The sequence below is a fragment of the Colobus angolensis genome, unplaced genomic scaffold, assembly GCF_000951035.1.
Source record: "Colobus angolensis palliatus isolate OR3802 unplaced genomic scaffold, Cang.pa_1.0 Scaffold2, whole genome shotgun sequence".
NCBI classification, from domain to species: Eukaryota; Metazoa; Chordata; class Mammalia; order Primates; family Cercopithecidae; genus Colobus; species Colobus angolensis.
The window spans coordinates 8097511-8125439 of record NW_012115154.1 but is presented as its reverse complement, the minus strand read 5'-3'; the positions used below and the strand labels follow the sequence as shown (position 1 = coordinate 8125439).

Sequence of the window (27929 nt, the reverse complement as noted above, 5' to 3'; positions counted from 1 at the left end):
TATGTCAGGGAGCTCCCTGTTGCATCACCCCCACCTCCAGCGAATACGCTCTATGGATCCCTCATGGGATGCTTACAGCTCATGTCAAATTTCAGAGCTAAATCCAGCTTCCCAAATCAGAGCCCTTCTCCACCAGGCTGTCCAGGGACAAAACTCACGTAACTCAAGCCTGAATCTGTGAGCAGAGATGGGCTCTCCCTGTTGGAGAATGAGAGCATGCATTATTTAAGTTCCTTTTCACTTAATTTATCAAACTAATATGCCGAGGTATTTTCTGTATCACAAGGGACCGTTTGGTAGCAGCTTGCATGGAGTAAGCATTTAATGTTTACCGAGTGAATGTATAATAAAGCTGAATCGCTGAACGCTTAAGTAAACATGGCCTATCAGAGGGAAGGCAACGTGGTGTCAGTAAGGAGAAATCACGTCTCACTAATCTCCTTGAGTTCTTTGAGCAGATAAATAAGCATATGGATAAGAGGGAACCACAGAACCCAATTTAATTTGACTTTCAAAAACCTGTGAGAAAATCCCACTTTAAAGACTGTTTTTTAAAAAATTGAGTCACTAAGGGTTGTTTTACCATCGATATGGAATTGGCTTAAAGACCATAAGCAAAGTTACACATAAGTGGATGCATTCCCAGATGGAAAACTATAAACACTGGGGCTTCCTGGAGAGCTCATCTGCGGTGGGTCTTTTCACGTGTTTGTGAATGACCAAGACGAAGAAGACTGTATTGCAACTCCAGGTTCAAGTAATGCCTCATTCTTCTGGGAGGAATGTCAAGTTGATGGAAATTCCATTCAGTTGGGACAAGAATATATTGGATGCTGAAGAGTCAATATGTGTTTATGTCATGGGGTATAAAAAAGAAGTACAAGATACAGTTCTTGGCCTTAAAGAGCTAATAATCAAGCTAAACTGAAAGCCATATCCTCCCTTACTGTAAATAGTAGAAGGCACAAAGGGATCAACTGCGACAATGAGTGACGCACATGGTGAGTGCTGCCAGAGTTCAGGGAAGGGGAAAAGTGCATGTGGATGGAGGCAGGGAAGGCTTCCTGGAGGAGGCAGAATCTGAGGAGCGTCCTGAAGGACAGAAAGAGTTTGGATGGGTGTGGAAGAGGTGGAGGGTTTTCTTGTGAGAAGCACTAATGTGTCACCTGCCAAGTACTGTGTAGAGGGAGAGGTTATATGCATGATCCTATCTGGCTTTACAACAGCCCAGTAAGGTGGACCATATCCCCCAACTCCAGGCCTTGAGAGGAGGCCAAGAATAAGAAGTTCTGCCACTGGTTATGACCATTTCTGCTGAGTCATGTTGATTCAGCTCCAATTTCCACAGATATTTTTAAAAAGAGCTGCCCTGGCTCTTTTTTAAGTTAAGAAATGTGGCCAGGTACAGTGGCTCAGGACTATAATCCCAATACTTTGGGAGGCCAAGGTGAGAGGATCACCTGAGGCCAGGAGCTTGAGGCTAGCCTTGGCGACATAGTAAGACCCCATCTCTGCCAAATATTTTTTTAAAAAATTAGCCAGGCATGGTGGCACACATATGCAGTCCCAGCTACCTAGGAAGCTGAGATGGGAGGATCACTTGGGCCCAGGAGTTTGAGGCTGCAGTGAGCTCTGATCACACCACTGCACTCCAGCCTGGGTGACAGAGCAAGACCGTGTCTCCAAAAAAAAAAAAAAAGGAATATGCTCAAGTTCACGTCATAATCAATATGAGCCCCACTGTTACACTGCCTTCAATTCTGGCGCAGTGTCAGCGTGAACAAGGCAAAGGTTCAGGCCTCTCCAGAGCAGGTGAGGGTGAGCAGGGAGAGGCTGGAGTGACGATTTGTACTGGGGAGCAGTGAGAGACAGTGTTAAGCCATGTTACCAGGGTTGATCATTTAGCCTCTCTGAACCTTAGTTTCTTTGTCTATAAAATAGAGATTATAACTGTACCCATCTCATAAGTTCTTGTGATGACAGGGACACACTCTGGATGGCTCACCTAGTTCGGAACACAGGGAAGGGGACTCTCTCTAAGTTCTTTAGGACTCAGCCCCAAACGCCTCCCACCCAATAAGCTTTCCTCTGTCCGCATCCTGGTGGCCTGGGCTCCCCACCTCAGGAGCACTCACCACACTGCATTGTGCTGGTCCCCTTCCTTGTCTGCCTCCCTCACTAAAGCGAGAGTTCCTCGAGGGACACTGTCTCTTTACAGTCAGCACCTACACAGTGCCTGGCATATGGCAGGTATGCAAAAGTTTGCCAAATAATCAACAAAAGAATGAACACATTACCTACTTCCCTAAAAAAATGAAAAGTGAGGTCTGATGGGACCCCCAAAAATGGTTGGCATGGTGATTCTCTGAATTCTCACAAACATGTTTATTAATTCACTTTAGACTTTTTCCAAGAATCAACATAAAGTTTACTGGTCTTCTCTGCTAGAATGCCTATCTCCCTATTTTTGGAAAATGGATAGCACGGATACCCGTCATTTTTTCATTCTTTATTTCATTTATTTATTTATTTATTTAATTTTTTTGAGACAAGGTCTCTGTCGCCCAGGCTGGAGTGCAGTGGCACGATCTCAGCTCACCAGAGCCTCCCACTCCCAGCCTCTCAGATTCAAGCATTCAAGCAATTCTCATGTCTCAGCCTCCCAAGTAGCTGGGACTACAGATGTGTGCCACCACACCTGGCTAATTTTTGTAATTTTGTAGAGACAGGGTTTCACCAAGTGGGCCAGGCTGGTCTCAAACTTCTGAATCCAAGCAATCCACTCACCTTAGCTTCCCAAAGTGTGGGGACTACAGGTATGAGCCACTGTGCCTGGCCTGATCTCTGCCATTTTCTGTCACTTCTTCCATCCTTTGGGATTTCTCATCAAAGATAAATAGTAGGACATTTACTTTCCAAAAACAAAGGGATATGTACATGCATGTAGGCTGGAAACTTGAACTAATAGAAAGGAGCCCTCTTAAAACTTCCTTCTCTTACTTGGGGACAAATTTCTTTCCTAATTTGCTTGTCTTCCCTTTCCAGCCCTAGTACTCTTATTCTTTCTGGGAAAGATGTAAGTGCAAGAACCTCAAAATTTTGCTTTCCAACTGATACTTATTAGCCTAGCTCATTCTCCATCAGTCACTTGGCCTGTGCCCTCTGGATTCCCCCAGCTTTGCACCCAGCTTTAGAAAACCCTCTTGGTTTTAGCATTTTTAATAGCCTCAGCTTCCCTTGAGCTTTAGCTTTCTTGAAGCATTTCTTAAATGTAAATGCTACTCTTTTGTACCAGTCCCATAGATCTCTTTTGAAAAACCGAGTTCACTGAGGAGCTTAGTTTTGAGTGGAACTGACATAAACCTGATCAGAGGCCTGATTGCATCCCTGTTGGATCTGACATGCAATGCCTCCATCTGAGAATGATTCCCCACCCATCTATACGCAGAAAGAAAACTACGTACCATTCTGTTGGTAAAGTTACTGAAGTTCTCAACCAACACCTGCTTGATCATGTCTGGCTCAGAAATAACAATAAACATCCGACGACCAAGATAGTACCTGGGAGGAATAAAAAATGCATTAAAATGTGTTGCATTTACCCATTTCTCCTTTCCAAAAAAGAATTCACAGTGGCTTAGAATGAGGGATAAAAGATAACCAGGAAGTAAAGGTATGGAGATCAGGAAGTAAAGTATGTTCCCATCATAAGCAACCATACAGCTGTGATGATCTAACACCAAATTTCTTTCCATCAGCACTCACGGAATGCCACCTTCCACCGGTCCCTGGAGACTCTGGGTTGAATAAGATACACTCCCTGCCCCAAGGAGCTTATTACAGCCTAATAGGAAAGACAGAGCTATACATGTAAATGCAATAATAAGGGGTTCATAAGATCCAGTAGTAAGACAAAGAAGGAACATGGAAGAGGTTGGTGTTATCCATATTTCCCCAAAACAGAAAGATAGGAATTCTAGCAAGAGAAGACCAATAACCTTTATGCTGATTCTCAGAAAAAGTCTAAAGTGAACTAATAAACATGCTTGTGAGGAAAGATTAAACCTGTTTGGGAAGAACTGAATATCTGGTCACCACACTTACATATAAAGGAGCTCAACAGGTACTTTTTAATATTTTATTTTTATTTTTGTGATGGAGTCTTGCTCTTTTGTCCAGGCTATACTGCAGTGGTACTATCTCAGCTCACCACAACCTCTACCTCCCAGGTTCAAGCGATTCTCCACCCTCAGTCTCCTGAGTAGCTGGGATTACAGGTGCCCATCACCATGCCCAGCTAAGTTTTGTATTTTTAGTAGAGACAGGGTTTCACCTTGTTGGCTGGGCTGGTCTTGAACTCCTGACCTCAAGTCATCCACCCACCGCGGCCTCCCAAAGTGCTGGGATTACAGGCATGAATCTCCATGCCCAGCCCTCAACAGATGCTTAATGACATTAACAAAAATACAGACGAAAGGCTCAGCCAGTCAACTGGTGGCATGAACTCTAACTGGAGATAGTGCATAAATACACGTCATATTATACTTATGAAAGTATCGGGGGCACAAAAGCAAATCAAGACCCAGTCACAGTTTCCAAGGGTCTGACCATCTGACAGGAGAGATAATTAGGCAATTAACATATAGCATGATGTTCTGGCAGGCATGAGTGACCCCGGAGGCACACCCAACTTAATGCTTGGAGAAGGGAGAGTGAAGGCTTCCCAGAGTTGGTGCTTCCCAAGCTGAGTTCTGGAAGATGAGCAAGAGTTAGTCCAGCAAGAAGGGGTGACAAAGGAGGTGAGGGTGTGCTGGCTGGAGGAATCGGCTAGAGCAGTTGAGCCAGGGACAAGCCTGCTTGGGGGAACCATGAGTGCCCGACTACCAACTGTGCAAAGCAAGCCAGAGTGATGACAAGTGGCCCACTGTGTAATGACATGTTTTCAGTGTATGAAATTATACTTTCAGGGATGTAATTTGATCACTGGTGTATCCAGCTCAGAGCAGTAAGGAACAGATTTTAAAGGGGAAAGTCACACTGAAAAGCAGCCAATTTTCCTCTGGCATTTATTTACCAAGAACTTTTCATAAACCCAAATTACATTAATTGTTTTAAATTCTTCTCCTTCTCATTGAATATGGAAAACAATAAAAATATTTGTCTGGCACATATTAGGCACTTGGAAAATATTTACCTGAGTCATCGTATTTTCCAAAATTGTCAGGAAAATCTTTGGGAAACAGGAATTCAACAGATGTGGTACAAAGAAAGAAAAGAATACTACCTAGCTTTTGTGTTTGTTTGTTTGTTTGTTTGTTTTTACTGATTTTAACCGAGAAAACCAAAAACAACTCAATAAGGCCATAAACCAATGCTTTTATAAAATTTGTGGTGAGGGTCATGGAGTCTTTTGAGAATCTAATGAAAGTTGTGGACACTTACAGCATTCTGTATACAATTTAAGAAGTCCTTGGATCTCTCAACCCCACTCCAGAGCAATGTTTCTCAAATATACAATGTGCTTAAAAGTCACCTTGGCTTGAAGAAATAACAGCTGAAAATTTCTGAATTTTGCAAAAGACATAAACCTACATATTCAAGAAGCTGAGTGAGTCTTAACTGAGATGAACCCAAGGAAATCCATGCCAAGGTACATCATAGTTAAACTTCTGAAAACTAAAAAAGAAAGAAAAACATCTTGAAAGCAACTGGAGAGAAATAATGTATTATCTGTAGGGAACACCAGTTCAAAGGACAGGAGGTTTTTTGTTTTTTTTTTAATCAGGAACCATGGAAGCCAGAAGGAAGTGGTACATTTTTCAAGTACTGAAAGGAAATAACTATCAATCACAAGTCATCTATTTGGTGAAAGTATCCTTCAGGAGAAAAGTGGAAATAATGGCATTTTCTGATGAAGGAAAATTAAGAGATTTTGTCACTCACATATTTACCCTTGAAGAATGGCTGAAGGATGTTCTCCAAACAGAAAGGAAAGGGAGATGATAACAGAAGAAAGTTTGGAACTTCAGAAAGGAAAGATGGACAATGAAATGGATAAAAATAATAGATTATCCTTCTCAGGAGTCTCTTAAGTCATACTTGATGGTTGAAGCAAAAATTACACTACCATATGATGTGGTACTCAATGTACTTAGGGGATATACTTAAGACAATTATATTTAAAAAGTAAGGAGACTAAAGGGACCAAAATGGAAGTAAGATTTCTACATATCACTCAAAATGGTAAGGCCTTCATACTCACAGATTGTAATAAATTATATATGTGTATTTACACAAGAACTAAGAAAAACTATTTTAAAATTATAATAAGCTAAAATGGAATTTTGAAAAATGTTCAAGTTATCCACAAAAAGGTAAGAAAAATGAAACAAGGAGCAGAAGGAATAAAAGAGAACAAATACACTACTATAATGGTGAATATAATGTAATAACTAGATAACAATATATCAAAATGTGTGGCTGCAGCTAAAGCAATGTGGAGAGAGAAACTGATAGCTCTAAATGCTACTTTAGAAAAGAGGAACGATCTTAAATGAATAATCTATGTTCCTATCTTAAAAAACTAGAAAAAGAAGGACAAAGAACCTTGTCAAGCACAGGGAAGGAAATAATTAAAAAACAAGTGCAGAACTCTATGAACCTGAAAACAAAAACCATAGAAAAATTAATGAACAAAAAACTGGTTCTTTGAAAAATATCAATAAAATGGATAAACCTCGAGCAAGACTAACAAAGATAAAAGGGAGAAGACACAAAACACCAACATCAGGAATGAAATGGGATATCACTACAAATACTGCAGCTATTAAAAGGGTAAGGGACTACTACAAACTATTTAGACTAATATATTTAAAAACTAGAAAGAAATTGACCAATTCTATGAAAATCATAAACTACTAAAGCTCAACCAAGATGAAGTGGGCAATCTGAATAAATACAACCACAAACAGTTAATAATTTTAATTAAATTTCAGAATTTAATTATATTTTTTATTTGAATTCATAATTTAAAATTTCCTGAAAAATACATCTCCAGGCGAGGATGGTTTCAATGGAGAATTCTACCAAATATTACAAGAAGAATTAACACTAAGTTTACAATATCTTCCAGAAGATAAAAGAGGAGGGAACACTTCACAACTCAATTTATGAGGACAGGTTTACTCTGATACCAGAACCAGCCAAAGATAGTACCAGAAAACTATAGACCAGTATCCTTCATGAGCTTAAACACAAAAATCTTCAACAAATCAAATCTAGCACTATATAAAAAGACTTATATACCAAAACCAAGTGGTATTTATTCTAGGTGTCCAAGGCTGATTCAGTATTTTCAAATCAGTCAATGTAATTCACCATATTAATTGCCTGAAAAATAAAAAATTATGTGATTATATCAGTTGACATGAGAAAGCATTTGACAAAATCCAGCACTTGGTCATGATAAAAACTCTCAGGAATAGAGAGGAGTTCCTCAACTTGATAAAGGGCAACTACAAAAACCTTACAGCTAACATCATAGTTCATGTGAAAGACTGAATGCTTTTCCTTAAGATGGGGAACAAAGCAAGAACGTCCTCTTTCACTACTCTTATTTGACATAGTGTTGGAAGTTCTAGCCAGTGCAATAAGGCAAGAAAAATAAATGAAAAGCATATAGACTGAAAAGGAATAAATAAAATTGTCCCTATTTTGAGATGACATGATATCTACAGAGAAAATACTAAGAAATTTAAAAACAATCTTAGAACTAATAAGTGAGTTCAGCAAGGTTGCAGGATTCCAGATCAACATACCAAAAAAAAAAAAAAAATAGCATTTCTATATGCTAACAATGAACATGTGTCAACCAAATGAAAACACAATGCCATTTACAATGTTGATGACAGAAATAAAAGAAGACCTAAGTAAGTGGAGAAACATATCATGTTCATGGATTGGAAGACTCCACAATGTAAAGATATCAATTCTCCCAAAACTGGCATATCAGTTTAATGCAATTCCAATCAAAATCTCAGCAAGAATATTTGTAGGCGTAGACAAACTTATTCCAAAACTTATATGGAAAGGCAAAGAACTTAAAATAACAAAATCAATTTTGAAAAAAGAATAAAGTGGGAGGAATCAGTCTACTAGATCCCAGGACTTGGCTATAGTTGTCAAGACTGTGTGGTGTTGGCAGAAAGACAAACACATAGATCGATGGGACAAAATATAGAACCCAGAAGTAGACCCACATATATATGCTCAACTGATAATTTTGATAAAGATACAAAAGCAATTCAGTGCAGGAAGGGTAGGTTTTTCAACAAAAGATGCTAGAGTAAGCTGGGCACTCTAGCATAGTGGATCATGCCTGTAATCCCAGCACTTTGGGAGGCTGAGGCAGGTGGATAACTTGAGGTCAGGAGTTTGAGTCCATCCTGGCCAACATGGTAAACCCCATCTCTACTAAAAATACAAGTAACTATCTGGGCATGGTGGCACATGGCTATAGTCCCACCTATTCGGGAGGCTGAGGCAGGAAAATTGCTTCAACCCAGGAGGTGGAGGTTGCAGTGAGCCAAGATCAAGCCACTGCATTACAGACTGGGAGACAGAGTGAGACTCTGTCTGAAAAAAAAAAAAAAAAAAGGCCCTAGATCAATTGACATCCATAGGCAAAATATGAACCTCACACCTTATGCAAAAAATGAACTCAAAATGGACTACAGACTTAAATGTAGAATACGAAACTATAAAACTTTTAGAACAGTAAAAAAAAAAATCTTTGAAATTTAGAGCTTGGCAAAAAGTTCTTAGATTTGATACTAAAACATAATCCATAGAGGATAAAAATCCAAAAGTTGAACTTGATCAAAATTAAACATTTTTGCCCTTTCAAAGACACTGTTAAGAAGAAGAAAAGACATGCTACAGGCTAAGAGATAATATTTGCAAACACATACCACCTGACAAAGGACTTGCACCTGGTCACAGCAGAATTCTACCAGACATTCAAAGAAGAATTGGTACCAATACTTTTGACGCTATTCCACAAGATAGAAAAAGAAGGAACCCTCCCTAACTCATTCTATGAAGCCAGCATCACCCTGAAACCAAAACCAGGAAGGGAAGCAACCAAAAAAGGAAACTACAGACCGATCTCCCTGATGAACACAAATGCTAAAATCCTTAACAAAATACTAGCTAACCAAATCCAACAACATATCAAAAAGATAATCCATGAAGATCAAGTGGGTTTCATAACAAGGGTGCAGGGCTGGTTTAACTTATGCAAGTCAATAAATGTGATACACCACATAAACAGAATTAAAAACAAAAATCATGTGATAATCTCAATAGACACAGAAAAAGCATTCACAAAATCCAGCATCTCCTTATGATTAAAACACTCAGCAAAATCGGCACACAAGGGACATACCTTAGTGTAATAAAGGCCATCTATAACAAACGCACAGCCAACATAATACTGAATGGGAAACAGTTGAAAGCATTCCATCTGGGAACTGGAACAAGACAAGGATGCCCACTCTCACCACTCCTCTTCAACATAGTACTGAAAGTCCTAGCCAGAGCAATCAGACAAGAGAAAGAAAGGGCATCCCTATCATTAAAGAGGAATTCAAACTGTCACTGCTGACAATGCAGTCGTTTACCTTGAAAACCCTAAGGACTCCTCCAGAAAACTCCTGGAACTGATAAAATAATTCAGCAAAGTTTCCAGATACAAGATTAGTGTACACAAATCAGTAGCTCTTCTATACACCAACAACAACCAAGTGGAGAATCAAATCAAGAACTCAACCCCTTTTACAGTAGCTGCAAAAAAATAAAAATAGGAATATACCTAACCAAGGAGTCGAAAGAACTCGACAAGGAAAACTAAAAAATGCTGCTGAAAGAAATCATAGGTGAAACAAACAAATGAAAACACATCCCATGCTCATGGATGGGTCAAATCAATAGTGTGAAAATGATCATACTGCCAAAGCAATCTACAAATTCAATGCAATCCCCATCAAAATACCACCATCATCCTTCACAGAATTAGAAAAAAGAATTCTAAAATTCATATGGAACCAAAAAAGAGCCTGCATAGCCAAAGCAAGACTAAGCAAAAAGAACAAATCTGGAGGTATGACACTACCTGATTTCAAACTATACTATAAGGCCATAGTCACCAAAACAGTGTGATACTGGTATAAAAATAGGCATATAGACCAATGGAAGAGAACAGAGAACCCAGAAATAAACTCAAATACTTACAACCAACTGATTTTTGACAAAGCAGACAAAAACATAAAGTGGGAAAGGACACCCTTTTCAATAAATGGTGCTGGGATAATTGGCCAGCCACACATAGGAGAATAAAACTGGATCCTCATCTCTCATATAAAAATCAACTCAAGATGGATTAAAGACTTAAACCTAAGACGTGAAACTATAAAAATTCTAGAAGATAAAATTAGAAAAACCTTTCTAGACATTGGGTGAGGCAAGGATTTCATGACTAAGAACCTGAAAGCAAATGCAACAAAAACAAAGATAAATAGCTGGAACCTAATTAAACTAAAGAGCAGTCAACAGAGTAAACAGACAACCCACAGAGTAGGAGAAAAGCTTCACAATCTATACATCTGACAAAGGACTAATATCCAGAATCTACAATGAGCTCAAACAAATCAGTAAGAAAAAAACAAACAATCCCATCAAAAAGTGGGCTAAGGACCTGAATAGACAATTCTCAAAAGAAGATACACAAATGGCCAATAAACAAATGAAAAAATGCTCAACATCACTGATGATCAGGGAAATGCAAATCAAAACTGCAATGTGATACCACCTTACTCCTGCAAGAATGGCCATAATCAAATAATAATAATAATAATAAAAACAGTAGATGTTGGCGTGGATGGGGTGATCAGGGAGCACTTCTACCCCGCTAGTGGGAATGTAAACTAGTACAGCCACTACTGAAAACAGTTTGGAGATTCCTTAAAGAACTAAAAGTAGAACTATCATTTGATCCAGCAATCCCACTACTGGATATCTATCCAGAGGAAAAGAAGTCATTATTCAAAAAAGATACTTGCATGGCATGTTCATAGCAGCACAACTCACAATTGCAAAATCGTAGAACCAACCCAAATGTCCACCAATCAACGAGTGGATAAAGAAACTGTGATATATATGCATGGTGGAATACTATGCAGCCATAAAAAGGAATGACGTAACAGCATTTGCAGTGACTTGGATGAGATTGGACAGTATTATTCTGAGTGAAGTAATTCAGGAATGGGAAATCAAACATCTTATGTTCTCACTGATATGTGGGAACTAAGCTATGAGGACCAAAGGCATAAGAATGATACAATGGACTTTGGGGACTTGAGGGTGGGGAGAGTGGGAGGGGGGTAAGGGATAAAAGACACAAATATGGTACAGTGTATACTGCTCGGGTGATGGGTACACCAAAATCTCAGAAACACCACTAAAGAACTTACTCACGTAACCAAATACCACCTGTACCCCCAATAACTTATGGAAAAATAAAATAAAATAAAATAGAAAATGGGCAAAAGACCTGAACAGACATTTCACTAAAGAGGATATACAGATGCCAAGCAAACACATGAAAAGATGTTTAACATTATTAGCCATTGGTGAAGTTCAAATTAAAACCACAATGAAATATCATTTTACATCTATCAGAAAGGCTAAAAATTAAAAAAAAAATGATAACATCAAAGGCTGGTGAACTTGTGGAGAAAGTGGATCATTTATAAGTTGTTGATGTGAAGGTAAAACCATAAAGCCACTTTGGCGATTTCTTATAAAACTAACCATGTACTTATGATATGATCCAGCAATTGCACTCTTGAACATCTGTCCCAGAGACATGAAAACTTACATTCACAGAAAACATGTACATGAATGTTTACAGCAGCTTTGTTTGTAATAGGCAAAAACTGAAAACAATTCAAATGTTCTTCAGTGGGTATATGGGTAAACAAACTGTAGTACATCTATACAAGGGAGTACAATGCAGCAATTAAAAAAGAACAAGCTATTGTTACACGCAAAAATTTGGATGAATCTCAAGGAATTTTGTGACTGAAAAAACAAATCTAATTAGATTACATGCTGTATGATTCTGTTTATGTAACATTCCTGAAATAAAATTATAGAGATGGAGAACACATTAGTGGTTGCCAGCGGTTAGGGATGGGGGTGGTAATGGGTACATGTGGCTATATAGGGGTAGCTCTAGAGAGCCTATGGTCATAGGATAGTCTTTATCTTGGCTGTGGTGGGAGTTACACACATCTACACAGGTGATAAAATTGCATAGAACTACACACACACACACACACACACACACTAGTGCATGTAAATCTGGGAAAATTATGATAAGCACTGTGGGTTGTACCAAGGTCATTCTCCTGCTTTTGATAACGTACTATAGTTATACAAGAAGTTACCAATGGGGGAAGCTGGGTAATGGGAACATAGGACTTCCCTGTACATATTTTTTTCAGCTTCCAGTCCATCTATAATTATTTCAAAATTAAAATTTTTTTAAAAAAATCACTGGGGAGCTTAATCAACTCTAAATTCACAGCGCCACTCCCCACCAACACTAATCTAGCAGGCCTGGGTAGGGGCCAGGAATCTGCATTTTAACCAGCTCTCAGATTCTGATGCAAGAGGATTCCTTCCACACTCTGAGAAATGCTGTCCTAGGGCCATGGTTTCCAGCCTTGAGAGCTTGTCAAAACCAGCTATAGAGCATTCAGAAATAATAATGCCTGGCCCTATCCAGACCTACCAGACCAGAGTCTCTGGGGTGGGACCCAGGCACCTCCTATTTTAACAAGCTCCCAGGGGATCCCGATGTGCTTGACTGTAACCAGATTGTGGACCCAATTTGATTGGGTAAAAATCTGCTCTATATTTAACCAAAGTTCACACCCATTCTCATTTCTCTAAATTCTTAGATCTAAAAGGAAAGCAATTACACTGTAGGGCACACACATCTTTTGGTAATATATTTGTATTGATTTAGTTGTTATCAAAATAATCTTACACATAATCTAGATTTTTTTTTTTTTTTTTTTTTTGAGACGGAGTCTCACTCTGTCGCCCAGGCTGGAGTGCAATGGCCGGATCTCAGCTCACTGCAAGCTCTGCCTCCCGGGTTCACGCCATTCTCCTGCCTCAGCCTCCCGAGTAGCTGGGACTACAGGTGCCGGCCACCTCGCCCGGCTATTTTTTTTTTTTTTTTTTTTTTTTAGTAGAGATGGGGTTTCACCATGTTAGCCAGGATGGTCTCGATCTCCTGACCTCGTGATCCGCCCATCTCGGCCTCCCACAGTGCTGGGATTACAGGCTTGAGCCACCGCGCCCGGCCCATAATCTAGATTTTTTAAAGAAAGAAAATAATACTTCTACTTTCAAATGAAAGTTGTCCTTCCAAGTAGTCACCTTGGGAGTCTTCTTGCTTTTTTTTTTTTTTTTGTAGTAATATTGCTAATGCTAAAAACAATTTTGCAACAATTCCTTTAGAATGGCTTCAGAGCTGGTTGATGAATCTCGTGAGAAAACTGGTCCCATTTTACATGTAAATTGTGTAATCTTGTGAATTTATATTTATAAAAATGCTCATCTATAGTTTGAGGAGCTCCTGAAAAGACCTTGAACAGAGAAAAAATGTAAAGGAAGTGTGTCTTAGGCACACATAGCTTTCCTTTTGGGTGCCTGGGATGGTTCCCCTGTTTTTGTCTGCCCACTATGTCCTGGGGAACCACCCCCTGCATTCCATGCAGTTCTGAAGGAGCTCTCAGTGATAGAACCCTGCCTCTCTGGTCATGGGGGTGGGCTCACCACCCAGGCATGGCCAATCCTAGTATCTCATCTCCTTGGCAACAGTGACTGGTCCAAGGAGTGGACATATGACCCACTCCAGGCCAGGATGGATCCTTCATTGGGATTTCTACATGGATGCTGGGGTGAAAAGCTCTGACTTTCTCCTGGAGCTGCTAAACTGAGAATATATTAATCTAGGGCTGATGGTGGCCATTTTTCTACCACATGGAGAGAGCCTGTCTGCAAAGGAGCTGACAGAGACCAGCAGAGATTTCAGATAGACAGTCTGCCACAAAGCACAAGATAGAGTCCAAACTTTCCTCCTGCAGCCCTTCGTTCATCCTCCTAGCCTACATTAGTTAGTTTGTGCTAAAGTTAGTGTTGGGTTTCCCATAATTTGAAATCAGGAAGTCCTAACTCGTATGATGCCCCTTTTTCTTCTTAACCTTGTGAATTCCCAGTGCCATTCTGCCTCTCAGAGCTTGCTTCCCTAGAAGGGCCCGATCTTGGTATTGCACAATGGTATGAATGTGAGGCAGTATCTTCCTGCTCCCTGAGATGGCGTGGGTCCTAGAGATCAATACGCAACAGAGTTTAGCAGGTGGGATCCGGGGTCATCCAGCCATACCACTCACACAGAAATCCGTTCCAGGCGAAAACTTCTGAAACTCTCTGGGCCATGGCTGAAATATGGGAGTGAAAACTAAGTTATCTCTGTAGTTTACTGTAACTGTAAATCCTATGATTCCTACAAACTCGAAAGGAAATTAAAATATGGGGTATTTGAATTTTAGGTCTACCTCCTATAGAGTGCAAAGAAACTTCTCATACTAGTGAAATATTTGCAGAGGTTGTAGATGCTTCTCAAACCTTTGAGATTAACAACAACAATCATGAGCATTTATTCTGAGTGTTTACTGTTGACCAGGCTTCATTCTAAGTGCATTGCATTTATTTCCTCATGTAATTCTCATAGAAAATGGATGATGCCATTATTTTATCCACTTTTCAGGGTAAGAAACAGACTTAGAGAGGCAAAGTCACTTGCCCAAGACAGGGACTTGATTCCAGCCCAGGTCCTTGGTGGTGAGCATGCTGTCACCTATTCCAGTGGCTGCTTTACCTCGGGTGGCCTATCTTTGAACACGCTCCAGTGCTGGGTAGGTGTGCAAGGGAAAGCAGGCAGGCTCCCAGCTGTGCAGAATGTGGCTTTTAAAGGTGCAGATTTAGAGCATATTCTTGCTTAATGGACCAGAAAACCCCCAGCCCAATTAAGGAGGTAAGGCCTTGGTTCGCTCTAATCCAAACTTACATATAGACTCCTTTCCGGGCAAGAAATTCTTAACCAGTTATTCATCTATACTTAGCTATGCAATTAAGACTTCACTTATTCAACTCCAAAGCACCTGGTTGAAGAGAAAATGTAGGCAAATCAGTGAAGTATTGTGTAGACAAAAATAACCACTTGTTTGACTTGTTTAATTAGTGGTTTTCTCTCTTTTTTTAAACTGACCAGTCAGTTAAACTAAAATAGCTCACAGCCGCCTTCTGGGAACTTAAGTAGAATAGGCTGTTGGGATTAGCCTGGGGGCTGCCTGGCCTCGTTCCAGAAGGCCTGCCCCTGTCAGGGGTGACTGAGCTATAGACTGTTCTTGGTGGTGGTGGGCAGGGAGTCACCTACAGGCACCGACATGAAAAAATGTCCAGATGACACAGCTGAATGGAAAAGCACATAGTCAAAGAGTATGGGGAGCTCTGTTAATAAATAACAGTCCGTCTTTCTATTACCTAGTCCCTTCAGAAAGCATTTACTGAGCACATACTTTGTGTCGGGCCCCTGGCTCACGGGGCATAGATCTGGAGCGGGAAATTATGGGGCCCTGGTCCTTTTCATCTTACCTATTTCTTGAATGTTCAGTGTTTTATAATGAGTGCACGTGACTTCTACAATGAACAAAAAAGAAGAGAGGGAGAATTTGTCACTGGATCGGTCCCTCGAGACTGTCAGAGGCAGAGTGGCGGTTGGCAGCACTGCAGTTGCAGGTGTTAGAGAGTCTTAGGAACTTGGGCTCAAGGCCTGGTCCTGTAATTTAACAGCTGCATCACCTTGAGCAAATCGACCTTCTTCAGCCTGTTTCTATGATTAAAGAGACTGTTGCGAGGTCAGATGAGAATAGTTTGTCCAAACAGAAAAGTTTAATGAAAATGCTGGTCATGGCCACCTTCCTGTGAGAGGTGGAGGGCCCCTGCAGGCCCCAGCAGGTGGACGACACCCTGCTGCTGCCACTTTGTCAGGGACGAAGAAGCTGTGTGAGGAAGTGCCCCACGGGGGCATCAGGAGGCCCCTGACGGGAGCCCAACACCCCCCACATCAGCAGAAGGAACAGAAAGGCATGCACAGGCCAGGCGCGGTGACTCATGCCTATAATCCTAGCACTTCTGGAGGCCGAGGCGGGAGAATCACCTGAGGTCAGGAGTTTGAGACCAGCCTGGTCAACATGGCAAAACCCTGTCTCTACTAAAAGTACAAAAATTAGCCGGGCGTGGTGGCGGGTGCCTGTAATCCCAGCTACTCAGGAGGCTGAGGCAGGAGAATTGCTTGAACCTGGGGGGCAGAGGTTGCAGTGAGTCGAGATTGTACCACTGCATTCCAGTCTGGGTGACAAGAGCAAGACTCTGTTTCAAAACAAAACAAAACAAAAGCCATGTACGTTGAGAGACTTATGATTTTCAGGTAGAACTGATGAGGGCTTTCAGCTCCTCTGACAACTGCTAAACGCCAAGCATCTGAGAACTTCTTGTCTCTTTGACAGTTTTATTTATTTTTTATCCCAGCAGGCTGAGGATGCGAACAGGGTAGCTGCCGTCCTACCCTCAAGTCTGAGCTTTGCTGTGGAATGTTCATGTGGAAGTGGCAGGAGGCTCAGTGAGGAAAGGGGTAGACGCTACTGCAGATCACAGTTGTGAGTGTCTGAGATGCTCAACTTCCAGAAAGTTCAGAGAAAGCTAAGGAGAAGTCCAGGGCTGGGCATTTGATTCACAAGTGCTCCTCTGCGGCTGGATGGCCTGCAGGGTGCCATGGGGAAAGCAGGGTCCCTGGAGTCCTGGGGCTCTGTCCCTGCTTGACTCATGGGGCATCTTTCCCTTTGGGTTAGGTCTTCCATCTGTCATTAGAGCAAAAGGCTTGAGTCAGCTGAATGGCAGAGCAGACTCAGTTAACAGGGAGAGTTTTCTTGAGGAGCCAGTGATACAGTCATAGGCCGTGGAGTCCGGAGTTGCTTTGCCAGGGCTCCTGTCTGTCACTCTGAGCAGGGTCAAGCATCATCTGCCCATGTTACTCTCAGGGTACTCATGCCTGGGGTCCACCCTGAATTCACAGAACCCTGCAGAGATCGATGGGCTGAAACAACCCTTTCTCAGCCCCTCCGCTTTCAGGGGTTTGTAGGGCCAGTTCAGCAACCTTCTTTTGCCCTTTTCAAGCTGGTACGATCCCTGGTCCCTTGCTTCCTGGCCAGACTTTGGACCTCCCACACAGAGGTCCAAAGTCTCCACCATTCTGGCCTGCTGCTTGTCCACATGCGGGCCCCAACTCCACTTATCCACTTAGGACTTGGTAAAATGCAAATCTGAGTATGCTGCTTCTTTATTGAAAACCCTTCAATGGTTTGCCAAGATCAAGTCCTTGGGGAGTCTTCAGCATGTGGCACACAACGTCCTTCACACCCTGCTCCCTGCCTTGTTCTTTGGCCTTGTGCCTCCCTGAGTCCCCCGCCCGCCCTGCCACCAAGAGCCAAGAGCCAGTCCTGATCACACTGACTGAAACCCTCCACGACCTCTCACTCCCATGACTTTGCACATGCTGTTCCCCTTGCCTTGCCTGGAACTGCTCCCCTTTTCTTGCCTGGTTGACTCCTAGTGGTTCTCTAGTAATTGTAATTTTTTTCCTGACTGTCTTTCTGCTGTTTGTAAGTGGTGGAAACGCATCTTGTCTTCTTATCTTTGATGTCTAGTGTTCATTATGTTGTTAAGCATGCAGTGGGAATTCCATGATGTCAACGCAGTGTGCTGTATTCCAGCTCCAACTTCTAACGCCAGCTGGCTTCGGGCCCTGTCTCTCTCGCCTGGACCACTGAGGAGCTCCCAGTGAAGCTCTCTGTCTCCAAACCAACCCTCCCGCCAAGGTCAGTGAACTTCGTAAAACAGAAGCTGACTGTGTCGTTCTAGTCCCTATAAATCTCTAGTGGTTCTCCATCACTTGAAGCAAGTTTAAGCTTCTTCACTTGTAACCAACCAGGGGCTCTTCAGGAGCTCCTGACTTCTCTCCTTGCCCCATTCTTCTTATACCTGCATTTCCAAACGTTCTCAGTTCACGGTGCCCTTAGGGACTCAGTAATTTCTTCATAGTGCTCCCCAGGCCAAAAGAAGAACCCCACAGTCACATTTCTAAGTAGATAAGTTCAAACAACTTTATAAGTATACATGTGCTAGCAAGTTAGTGGACTTTTGAAGAAATAATACACATAAATTGAAAGCAGTTCCTACAGTGCCTGACAGATGTTGCCGTATTTGTCACGAATATTCAAAATACCATAGTCCAGGAAGCCCCTGTGAGTTCACTGTGGCACCCTGGGGTGTTTCAGCACACAGTTTGGGAACCACAGTCTTTCACTCTTGTGAACAAGTTATTTATGGTTCCCCAGATGTGCAGTATTACCCCTGCTCTGTCTCTTTGCACATATTTACCCTGTAAAGTGCCAGTTGTCCTCTTGTTAGTTTGGAAAACTTCAGACAGTCAGGTCACCTGTCCCCTCTTTGTGGAGGCTTCGTGGACCCTTTACTCCTTACAGTTTCTGTGGCACCTGGTCCTTTCATCTACTGACCTGCATCACCCTCTGTTTATTGATAAGCTCCTGATCGCTCTGCAAGTTCTCTGAGGACAAAGCCCGTCTTATCTGTCCGTGCATCCCCGAGAAGCTGGCAGAGCGCCTCATTCTTAAGAGCAAGTGGAAGGACGGTTTTAAGCTGCCTTTCCAGCACTGGGAAATCATTTTATCCTCTTGGCTTCCCTATTACTCCTCCTGGCAGAAGGAGATTTCAATTCTGAAGCCAGACTTGAAACCTCAGAATCCTTTTTTCTCTTTATCCACATTTATCTTACTTCCAAACTTCACCCAGCCCCTGGTCATTTTCTAAAACTTGGGGCCTGCTCTATTTCACTCCCACCACCCTGGAGAGGTGGCCCCTGCAGAGGTGCCCTGTTGGCTCCGTCAGCCATGGGCCTGCCTTTGTGGCTGGCCGCAGCCAGTCTTAGATCTAGCGGGGCAAAGAGTCCTCCGTGGGGAAGCTGAGCATACAGAACCCTCAGATCACCTCCCACTTCAACCTGGTGATTCCGCCAAAAACTTCATTTGAGCTAGAGTTCCCATGATGTGATGACATCAAGACGTGTTGTCCAGATCCCCCTTCTGGGAAGGACTTGCTGTCCAGCAGCCGAGACTGTGGTCAGCAGAGTGCCTCCAGCTGTTAGCTCCTTCAGGGCCAGCCTCAGCTGCAGAGATCTATGTCACTGGGGTCACCCCCTTCCTGGGAAAGCCCACATCCTGTGGCTGGGCTGAGTAGGAACACAGAAAGTTGGCATTTTGTCCTACTGGGGGATGACTGACAGCTTTCTACTCCTTCCCTTCGCAAGCATGGATCGCTAGTGAGCATCTCGCACCTCAAACCCCATCTCTAGAAACTGACCTGCAAGACATGGCTTTAAACAGCTCACAGACCATTAGCAAGGATAATTAAAGGATAACAAACATGTCTTCAGCCCGGCAACGAAGGCTTTCCAGTGTGTGAAGATGACTGGCCAATCCATCTGTGTCCCCCTCTCCAGCCACAACTTCCATTCCCTCAACCATTCCCACCTCAAGGGCTTTTCTTTGACTGTTTTTGCTGAGTGGAACATTCTTCCCCTCACCTCCCCCTTTATTCATTCTTCAAGACCTAGCTCCTCCTAGAAGCCTTCTCTGCCTTCGCTGGTCCCTGATTCTACCCAGAATCCTGTTTCCTGTTCTTTCTGGGTTTCCTGTTCTTCTCTTGTAGAAGTCAGCCGCTTTACTACCTGACATTCTTGAGCAACTTGGCCCACATCTGGGTTTTTCTCCTAAATTAGATGTCAGCTTTCTTTGGGAAAAGAGACAAGAATGACACATTTTCTGGAGGGGATGGGTATTCTCTCCAACCGCCATGAGCTCCATGCTGTACACGTAGCAAAGACTGAAATATTTGTTGTGTGGACAACATCTGGAGCAGGGCCAGCAGTGAGCACTTCAAGACATGGGGAAGCCATCCCTTCTGTCTTTGTGCCATTGGGAGACATAGACATAGATCCCAAAGAGTGTGGGACAGGTCAAAAGGAAGAGGGACCTATCTCCCAGAAAGAATGGAGAACTGATGGTAGAAAGAGCATTGCATTTCGAATTACAGCAAGGTGAATTTGGACCAATTCCTTGAATACCTGGGTTACTGTCTCTATACCTGGTAGATTTCCCAAGTATCAGGGGAAAAAAAGCAGGTCTTACTGCCCTTCTTTAGGGATCTTCTTGCCTACTGCTGGGAATGTGCTTGGTTGGTCCCTGGGTTGGTTTCTAAGTGGTGAGAGCAGGGGGTTAATGAGGGCTTAGGTCACACGAGCCAGCCTGAGGGAGGCCAGAGAACCAGCTCCACCAGGAGAGTCCACAAGCAGGAAGAGATCCCACTGTGATTCTCCATGCCCTGCCCTTCTCTCACACCATCTTCTGCACACTTTCCTAACCACCCCAACCCAGCCACACCCATGGAAAAGATGCAAAATGCTTGTTCTGCAAAGGACTGGGTCTGCAGCAATGGTGTGGTGCATGGATGGTGGCATGGTAGCCCCAGGAGGCCTCCTGCTGCTAAGGAAAGCCCCCAGGCTTGGCAGCCCAGAGAGGTAGGGTCAAGCTGTGCTCTACTTCTCAAGAGTGGTGCTGGGGCAGCTATTCTCCATCCTTTCTGGAAACAGGCAGGAAGATAGCCTCTCCCCTGGCCCTCAGCTTCTTCATCTATAAGATAAAGTGGTCCTTCTCATCCTGGTGAGTTATGACTCTGTCAAGCTACAATAAAGCTTTCTCCAAAACAGAGCTATAGCTAAAGGAGAGAATTGGGCAAGAAGGGGGAAAAATATCTGAAAGAAATCTATAATGATAAACCTCCCTACTCTATTGAATATACCCGCCCATCTAATTTATTCAGTTAATAAAACTTATTCCCCAGAGGGGGCAGGCAGAGGTAAGCTACAAACCAATCTGCCCATGTGAGCATGGGTATATATGTGTATCTCATAACAATAAAAAAAGAGTAATTAAGAGATGTATTGAAGTGTGCAGAAATCCTGAAGGACACTGAAGATTACAATTCAAGTTACTGTCCTTGGTGCAAATGTAATTCAATGGGGAACAGATAAATAAAAATAAAGAAAAAACAAATTCAGAACAGATGTTAGGCAAGCAATTTTTTTCACAGTAAGAATCATAAACATGAAGAACAGCCTATAAGGCAAAGTCGTTGATGCAAACAGCATCAAGCTACTAAATAAATAGTTCGATGGCCCTGCAGGGACAAAGGAACATTAAAATAGTCATTTGGCTGTCCCTAAATATTTTTGCCCACACGTTATGCTCAGGCATGTATATTTGGGGGTACTGAAGGGAGCTGTGCGTGTGTGTGTCTATTCCATAGAATATGTGCAGGACATATATTTGTGAGAGTACATGGCAAAATCACCTCTCCCCAAATGATGTGTGAGCTTAGAACAGGAATACAGGGGCTGGGAAAAAGCTAATGTCACTCCTGCAAAGAGAGTGAGGCCAGGGGAGGAACCCCAGAGCCATGGGAAGAATGTGCTGTCCAGGGCTAGGTATAAAAAGCCCAGATGTGCAACTCTGAAAAAAGGGAAAATTTAGTGGCAGAAGAATTTCAGACACAGTAGGGGAGAAACCAGAGGCAGGGAAAAAATAATAAAGCACTGATCACAAGACTTTAGAGATGGAGGGAAGCTTCAAGATGATCATTCTAGCCCAACCTCCTCATTTCACAGCTAGGAAAATGAGGCCCAAAGAGGGGAGAGGACTGGATGATGTGTGCTGTCTCCCCTTACCCAGGCAGAGGATTCCCTGGAGACATGAGGGGGAGAGGACCCACGTGCAGGACTCAAGAAGTTCACTCCGAGCTGGCGAGGTATGGGGCTCCTGAATTTGGCAGTCATCCCAAGATGCAGGCTGGCTGCAAGAACACCTCTGAACCTGAGGCTCAAGGAGCAGAGGAATCCCAGTTGGAATCTCTGATACTTGGACGGTCTGCCCTGGGAGAGCTCTGAGAGCTCCTTTGAGTCTTATGTCAGACCTGTGAGATAGGCAGGTGCTCAAGTTTGTTTTTTTGTTTGTTTGTTTTTTTTTGTTGTTTTTTGAGACTGCGTCTCATTCTGTCGCCCAGGCTGGAGTGCAGTGGCATAATCTCAGCTCACTGCGACCTCCACCTCCCAGGTTCAAGCGATTCTCCTGCCTCAGCCTCCTGAGTAGCTGGAATTACAGGTGCATGCCACCACACCCAGCTAATTTTTGTATTTTTTAGTAGAGACGGGGTTTCGCCATGTTGGTCAGGCTGGTCTCAAACTCCTGACCTCGTGATCCACCCGCTTTGGCCTCCCAAAGTGCTGGGATTACAGCCGTGAGTCACTGAGTCCGATCTCAAGTATTTTTTAAAGGGAAGAAAATGATAAATGACTCATTCATTCCAGTCCCATCAGTAGGGATAGCTGAGCTAAGACCAGAACCCAGATCTGGCTCCTAATCCAGTGCTCTTTCTGGTATGGTCAGCTGACCCTAAGAATGAGGTTATGGGAGGTATCAGCTATTTAGGAGTAGGATATGAGGCAGTAGCCCAATAAGAATCCAATTAATGACTTGGGTGAGTGGAGCCCAGCTAGTGTATCAGGAGAACATGTCCCTTATCTTCTCTGTTTATCTTTTGGATCCCAAGGTGGCCAAACACAGGGTAATTGAATTTTGTATTTTGATGGGCTAACTACTGAATTGATAGAGCATAAAAGTCACTGATGGGGAAAGAGTATAAACTCCCTTTATCCAACCCTCTATTTTAATATGAGACTCTTCCCCTAATTCCTCTTATTTGTCTCCAATAAAATAACACCATTACCAAAATCAGCCACATAACAAGACCTGCCTGTTTGAAGTTTCCTTGGAGATAAATCTGACATGAAAGACATGTACTTAGAGATGATTCTTCTGTTCACGCAACAGATACTTACTGAGCATCTATTATGTGTCAGGCACCATTCTAGGCACTGGGAATAGCAGCACGAACAAGACAGCAAGTCCCTATCCTCATGGAGTTTGCATTATATCAGGAAAGCAGATCAGTCAACAAATAATGATGTTACGTATTGTTAGGGCAAATGTCCTAAGGCAGGACTGTTTGGAATGTTGAAGAAATAGCAAGAAGAGGCAGTGGAATGGAAACAGCTTTGGATTAATAAAAAGAACCTGTGCAACCCTGCTCACAGCTCTTACTAGCCACATGCCCCTCTCATTCTAGTCACTCACGTTTCTGTATGATTGAGGATAATGCACCTAGCCTGGCCAAACTCCCAGGGATGTTATTGGGATGGCCATAGGAGATACTATATTGGAGGGACATGATCCACACTGAGTGCTGGAAAATGCTTTCAGATTATTAGCAATGAATATGTAAGTGGCCTTAGGGAACAAAGATACACACACACACACACATATATGTATATATGGTACAATCATAGGGCGAGATGGATAGCCCATAGAGTTTTCCCACAGGTCCATAAAGATCCCATAAAAGGACACCCACTGCAGGGTTGCTTGCTGAGGGCCACTGGGTATCTCCTCCTGGGACAGTGGACAGGTGAAGCAGGTACAGGCATCTGTGGAGTGTCAGGCAGCCATGAGAAGCAGCAGACTCAATGGGAACTCTGTGCTGGACCTTGAAAGCACAGTGCTAAATGAAAAAAACTAAGGAATAGAATGAAATCTATGACAGTACTATTGGCGTAAGCTAAAGATAATACCCACAAAATGATAATGCACAGTTTGCAAGAACATGTGAAAAAAAAACACATTAAACACAATCGGAATGGTTGACTATTGGGGATGGGAAAGGGAGTGAGAGGACATTGGGGATAAAAGGGAATAAATAAACAAGCAACACAGGCAGCAGTGCATTCCCAGCCTCTCCATAGCACTGCAGGATGAAAACATCCCCCAAAACATCAACTCAAAATGGAGGTAATTAGTAATTACTGGTTGTAACGTTGATAATTCACAATGGTGAAGTAAACTATTTCTATTAATGGTTGTCTTTTACGGGGAATTCTTTAGGAATAAAATGCTGGCATTTATTAGATCAGTGTTTTCTCTCAAAGCCTGTTCTCCATATCCTAGTCCCAAGAGATACCCTGGGCAGAACAGGGGGGATATGTTCTGTGGTCAAATAAACACTGCATCCTAAATTTCTCACTTGGAGATTGTCGAAGGACATTGTTGCATGAAAGTTTCGGAGTCATTCTACACTGAAGAGACCTCTGTTCCTTTTGCTGTTCCGCATGTAATAATTTTTACTGTCAGTGGAAACGATGGTCTCAAGGACACCCTGCGGGAAACACCCCATTCGATTGTTGGAGGATGGGAGGTGGAGATTCCAGATTCCAGGCATACCCTGGAGCTCCCATTCCTCTCTCCTCCCTAAGGCAGCTTCCTGATCCTCTGAGTGCTTCACTCCTAAGTCACCTTGGACCCAATGTCTCCTTAGCCGCTCTGCCACGGTCTGAATGTTTGTATCCATCCCCTTGACAAATTCATATGTTGAAATCTTAAACCCCCAGATGACAGTATTAGAAGGTGGGGTCTTTGTGGGGGCAAATGGGTCATGACGGCAGAGCCCTCTTGAATAGGATTAGTGCTCTTATAAAGGAGGCCCTAGGGAGCTCTTTCACTTCTTCCACCATGGGCAGGTGCAGTGAGAAGGCACCATCTGTGAACCAGAAAGTGAACCTTACCAGACAATGAATCCATCAGTTCCTTGATCTTGGACTTCCCAGTCCCCAGGACTATGAGAAATAAATTTCTGTTGTTCATGAGCCACCCAGTCTATGGCACTTTGTTATAACAGCTTGAACACATGAGGATGAGGACAAGCTCCAACGGATTAAGAAAAAGATAAAACCATCTTTGTCTTTGCCCCGTTCAACCTCCTAATTATGGTGGAATCATCATTTTGTCTCCAGGATTTGAAGTCAGCATCAGTGATTAATGTTGACTCATCTCTTATTCGTTACAATCAATGACTTGCTGCATTTTTCCTACAGGACATCTTTCCTTTCCTTTCCTTTCCTTTCCTTCTTTCCTTTCCTTTCCTTTCCCTTTCCCTTTCCCTTTCTTTCTTTCTTTCTTTCTTTTTTAAGACAGGATCACAGTGACATGATCTCAGCTCACTGCAGCCTCTGCCTCCCCGGTTCAAGTGATCCTCCTATCTCAGCCTCCAAAGTACCTGGGACGACAGGTGCACATGCCACCATACCCAGCCAATTTTTGTATTTTTTGTGGAGATGTGGTTTCACTGTATCGCCCAGGCTATCTCAAACTCCTGGGCTCAAGCAGTCTTCCCACCTCGGCCTCTCAATGTGCTAGAATTCCAGGCATGAGTCACCACACCTGGCTGCTACAGGACATTTTCTCTATAAAATTCTCCTTCTTTTCCTTCCATTTCTGATAATCTAAATCACTCTTATCTCTCTCGCCTGTGCTATTAGAATATCTTTTGCTTTTTTAAAAAAATTAATTACATCCTCCCCCTGCACCCCTTCTCCACTCTGTACTTGCACAACTTCCGTCAAATAACCCACCTCCTTAGCACCAGTCTTGAGGTCTATCTCATCTGCCACTGCCAAGGTTGTCCTCTCTACTTGTGCCCCAAACATCACATTTTCCTAGCACACATTTGGCTTCTACTCTTCTTCTTTCTCTCTCAGCCAAAACCTCTGGACTTTCTCCCATGCTTATGTGCCTGAATACATTCTTCTCCACAGACCACCTGCCATCTGTCCTTTTTTGGATAGGTATAGTGTGAGCTGACCTTTCCCAATGAGCACACACTCAATGCAGAGACTGTGGGGTACAAGAGGGGAATTCAACATGTCATGAATAGTCATGAAGCTGGAATGTATGCCCTGTGCAACAGTGGAAATACTGTGGGAAAAAACCCAAAGAAAGAAAATTGAGAAGCCACCAATTGCAAGAGCAGGATTTCGACAAATTACTCAAGGTAGGAAGCCCAGAGATTGAAGGGTCAGTTCCAGGAAGAGAAGGAACAGTGTAGACCCAGGGAACAAGGAAGCAGAAGTCAGTAAGAGTTTCGGATACAGAAGACAAAATTTATGTGAGACACAAAGGCCACAGTGAGCCGGTGGGAAAGAGGAAACTTGGAGGGGGCTGAAGGCAGAACCGAAAAGCAGACACATAAATTGTAAAGGGTTTGGCAGCGAGGAGTGAGATAAGAGGAGAAGGAGCTCCGGGTGGGGACTACTGGGAATTTATTAAAGCAAACTGAATTTATCATGCAGCGCAAGCATTTGTTGATAATGGGGTGGTTTGGTGAAAAATGCACTCACTGGCCTAGCCAAAAGGAAGTTACAGGCAAAGTCACTGAGGTCATCCATTCCAATTAGAAATGTGTGGTTCACCTTGACCAGTTGGGATCCAGGGCACAAGGGGAAGTGTAAATTTCACCTGAGTTCACTCTCAAGGTTTGAAAACAAGAAGTAATGGCCACATAATCATGGTGAAAAGGGGACAGAAAAGCATTGCTATAAAATGTACTCCAAAGGTGAAATGGTATATGGTCACTATGGAAAACAGTATGATGTTCTTCAAAAAGCTAAAAATAGATTTACTCTGTGATCTGGCAATTCCATCTCTGCATATACACCCAAAAGAACTAAAAACAGGGTCTCAAAGAGGTATTTGCACATCCCTATTCAAGTAACATTATTCACAGTAGCTCCGCCATCTACAAACAAATGAATAAACAAAAGGCAGAATATGCTTACAATGGAATATTACTCAGCCTTAAAAAGGCAGTAGTTCTCCCATGTGCTACAACATGATCAACCTTGAGGATATTATGTTAAGTGAAATAAACCAGTTACAAAAGGAAAAATACCACATGATTCCACTTTACTGAGGTACTTAGAGTAGTCAAATTCGTAGAGGCAGAAGGTAAAACGGTGGTTGTCAGGGCCTGGGGGAGGAGGGAATGGAGAGTTAATGCTTAATGAGGACAAACTTTCAGCTTTGCAAGATGAAAAAAATTCTGGATGTGAACGATGATGATAGCTGCACAACAATGTGAAGGTACTTAATGTAACTGACCTATACAATGAAAAACAGCATAGCATATTTTATGTTATGCATATTTTAACACAATAAAAATAATGTCCTCCAACCAAAAGTCCTTCATGTTATTCTCAATACCTAGATCTAACCGAGAAGTGGGAGACCATCAGTTCTGAAACCATGGGTCACAGTGTTCTTCCTGCCGGCCAGGTTGTAGAGGCATGAAAACCCATCCCATCTACTCATATGAAACCTTTCTCCTGTGGGTGTTAGCTGTGGGTTCTCAGGCCCTGAAGCCCTGGTACTCACGAACAGGTATGGATTTTGAGCAAGGCAGAACTCAGGATGCTAAGTATCCATTCCAGGTTGGACATAAAGCATCCTTGTGGGCTCCTACGCAGAGGAGGACAAAGAGCTGAGGCTTCTTGCTCATGGGATGCTCCAAAGAACTGAAACTCTAGCAGAGAAGTCTAAGCCTTTGGTGGAAGCAGCTAACAATCTTTAGGCTGGAGTCTGGGAAGAACCTGGTGGCCATGTCAATCATCAGTCACAAGCTGTGGTCTGGCAGTGAGATGAAGAAGAGAACTTGAAGAG

The 27929-nt window shown here is 42.7% G+C and overlaps 1 protein-coding gene across 1 annotated transcript in view; it reads right to left on the bottom strand.

The window, feature by feature from the left end:
- TBXAS1 (thromboxane A synthase 1 (platelet)) overlaps nt 1-27929 on the bottom strand; it is a 200792-nt gene that overhangs the window by 112686 nt on the left and 60177 nt on the right. Inside the window, 1 exon segment of the mRNA XM_011941284.1 lies at nt 3465-3561. Within this exon segment, the coding sequence (XP_011796674.1) occupies nt 3465-3561 (97 nt within the window).